The sequence below is a fragment of the Octopus bimaculoides genome, chromosome 28, assembly GCF_001194135.2.
Source record: "Octopus bimaculoides isolate UCB-OBI-ISO-001 chromosome 28, ASM119413v2, whole genome shotgun sequence".
Taxonomy (NCBI): Eukaryota; Metazoa; Mollusca; class Cephalopoda; order Octopoda; family Octopodidae; genus Octopus; species Octopus bimaculoides.
Window position 1 is genome coordinate 18,182,997 of NC_069008.1, and position 2,992 is coordinate 18,185,988.

The 2,992-nt window shown below is 42.0% G+C and overlaps 1 protein-coding gene across 1 annotated transcript in view; it reads right to left on the minus strand.

The window, feature by feature from the left end:
- Nucleotides 1-1,167: 1,167 nt before the first annotated feature.
- The window catches only part of LOC106872272 (apolipophorins-like), a 3,206-nt gene continuing 1,381 nt past the window's right edge, over nt 1,168-2,992 (minus strand). Inside the window, exons 2-4 of the mRNA XM_014919198.2 lie at nt 2,450-2,978; nt 1,992-2,136; nt 1,168-1,269 (exon numbers count right to left, since the gene is read on the minus strand). Of these exons, the coding sequence (XP_014774684.2) occupies nt 1,259-1,269; nt 1,992-2,136; nt 2,450-2,978 (685 nt within the window). The 3' untranslated portion in view covers nt 1,168-1,258. The remainder of the gene's footprint in view (nt 1,270-1,991; nt 2,137-2,449; nt 2,979-2,992) is intronic.

Genomic DNA, 2,992 nt, shown 5'->3' on the forward strand with positions numbered 1-2,992 from the left:
GACGGACGGTGGCAGATATTGTAAAGCGATGGCAGACGGTGGCGAGCGGTGGCGGACGGTGGATGGTAGATGATGGAAGACTTTGGTGGTAACCGTGGCAAACGGTGGAAGGGTGTGGCGGCTAACGGAGGATTGTGATGGATAGTGGTGGCGAGAGTGGTGGATGGTGACGGATGGAGGAGTATGAGGAAAGATATTGGCGGACGGTGAAGAATGGTGGTTGATATGATGGTCATCTGTGGGCAGTAGAGAACATATGACTAAATGTTTTCCAAGCACGACCATCTCGACGTTACTTCTAGACCACATTCTTCCATCTACCCTTCGATTTTTAATCCAATTGAGTATGACTTGAGAGGGATTTAGCTGCTACTTCTGAATTGTTGACTAACCACATAGGAGCTTTGTTGTTCGTTCAGCTGGCGGAGAATGTCGGACGATGACGAAAGTAACGGACGATGCAGAGGGGATGAAGGTGGTCGAGTGGGGTCTGTGGGTGGTGGATTGTTGATGTAGTTGTCATTTAACCCTAGGTCATCTCCAATTGAGCAAATCTACGGTCAAAGACAGTCCAGTTGTGACCATCTAATCTTATTGAGAACTAAATAATCGAACACGTGTTTGGACCGCGTGAGTTGAGATTTAGCTGCTATTTTTAGCTCAACTCGAACCGTTACCTGAATTGCTCGAATTAACAATCCCGGGACAACTAAAATTAGTCGACGTTTTTTTTTTAAAGCATTTTATTCAAAAATGAAGTGAAGCCATGTGATTGTATTTAGTTTAGTTATTAATAAATTCCAGAACGACCGAATAGAGAGCTGTGGCTGTTTTAACATATTGAAGCGTCGAATCCGGATATCATATTTTTCTGCCAAACATAAGTTACATCTGTGGTTACCGACTCAACGCTACACCAGCTTATATATATATGTTATTGATTTTTCTTATCCTTCAGTTTCCAGGCGTATCGACGAAGTGGAGTGGATGTTTGTCTTTAAATTTCAAGTAGTGAGTGTCTTGTGTGATTATAGTTAGATTTAAATGTATTTCACTCCTACACAACTAATTTTTTAATACCAAATGATAACATTGATTTGTATAGCAATTACGTTAATCACCTTCGCCATCGGCCGCAACAACAACAAAATACAACAAACACATTAATTAGCATGCAAATATAATTTTATTGTTTCATTACATTAGTTATTTAAATTGAAGTGATGAAAAGTTTGTGGGGTTCGATCTTCAATTATGTTCAGTGGGTAGCTGAAAAGACAAAGCAGTGAGAACGGTAAATATGAGGAAATAACTGCTTCTGGCAAAAATAATACGCTCTCTTAGATACTATCGGACCGGAACATATAACAGGTACTTTGCGCTGCTATTTAGGTATCATTACTTGGAGTGCTAACGTGATCCGATGTGACATGCTAGAAATAACTGTGAATTCCCAGTTAAGTCCCACTCTACTTTCTTTAGGAAGAAGGACAGTAGATAAGTCAGCCTTAATCCCCAAGAAAAAGAAAATGATGGGATGGTCATGGCTGGAGACCTTCGATCATAGTTCTGCTCGGTCGAGGCATCATCAGGGGCGCTGCGGCGCTGGGGCACTGCGTTGATGGGGCACTGGAGTGCTAAGCAACAGCAGCAGAATCACGTTTTCTGAAATTGTTTTAATTATATAAAACCGTAGCTCTTAGATAACTGTTGTTGCACCATTCTATTTGTAGACGCCAAGGTGGACTGTGTCCTGAGACTGAACCACTTTGATCTGGTATACACAGCGAAGTTTTTATTTTTTGTCGCAAATTGTCCTGTCCAAAAACACAATGGGACACAAGAAGCGACTGAAACCTCTGGCCCCAAAACCTGTGATTACGTTTGTCAAAAACACAAAACAAAAACAAACTAGGAGCCATGACATCTGCCTAACAGAGAAGGAGGGGTGGTCACGCAAGGAGTGGAGGAGCATAACAATGATTACTTACAGCATCGGATTGGGATTGGTAGCTTGACATCGTTATAGTGACATTGGTTGACATAGTAAGAGGAGACATCGCAGAGGACTTTCAAGGGTTTGTTGATGCTGGTCATGTAGCTTGCGCATGCGTGGTAGAATGGATTGGGGTTCACCTGTAATGACAAAATGGCGGTGATAAGCAATCGAGTTTCGCATTTGGTAAAACACGCGCACACACGTACACGCAGATATAGTTATAAAGATGTATACATCTATGTATATATGCAAATGTACGTATGCATATAAATGTGCGTGTGTGTGTGTGTGTACGTATGTATGCATATATAAATATATATTGTTATCGAGTTAACCCCTGCTGCAAATTTACTGGCCTTGTACTAAAATTTAAAACTAACATATCAGAGTTACTAATATTAGTAAAAATCGATTAAATGAACAAACATGAAAAGGTAAACAGTTTCTTACCTGTTTAAAGCAATTCCTAAAGGGTGACGATGGTTCCAAGAACATCTCGGCACACTTTCGGTTTTCAGGGACCATATGACCACGGGCGTGGTTCTGAGAGCGACAGGAGTGAGAAGTGGACCATGAGTCGGCGAATTCTTGCAGGTCGTTGGTGGAGCGCATGTTGGCCATGGTCATGTCATTGGTTTGTTCGTTATCGTAGGTACCAAATAAACCCCCTACCTTGTTGTAATACCATCCGCTGATGTCAACGATGTAGTAATCGGATTTGGGGTTGCAGCTGACTGTGTAGCCGTTGGAGCCTTCAACAACGATGAAATCGTCCTTGCGGTGGATGTGAACGTCGCTAAGACCGACGGGAAGTTTGCTGACGCGGCCGTTGACTTCAACCTGTGTGGGTGTAATTGATTGACGATGAATGATGGAGATTGATTGAGATTTTGAAGAATAAACCAAACTGAATGTGAGAGGAACGTTGGACGGTCGGACGGAAAAAGGAGGAAAAGAGAGACATAGAGGAAGAGTGATGCTAATATATATATA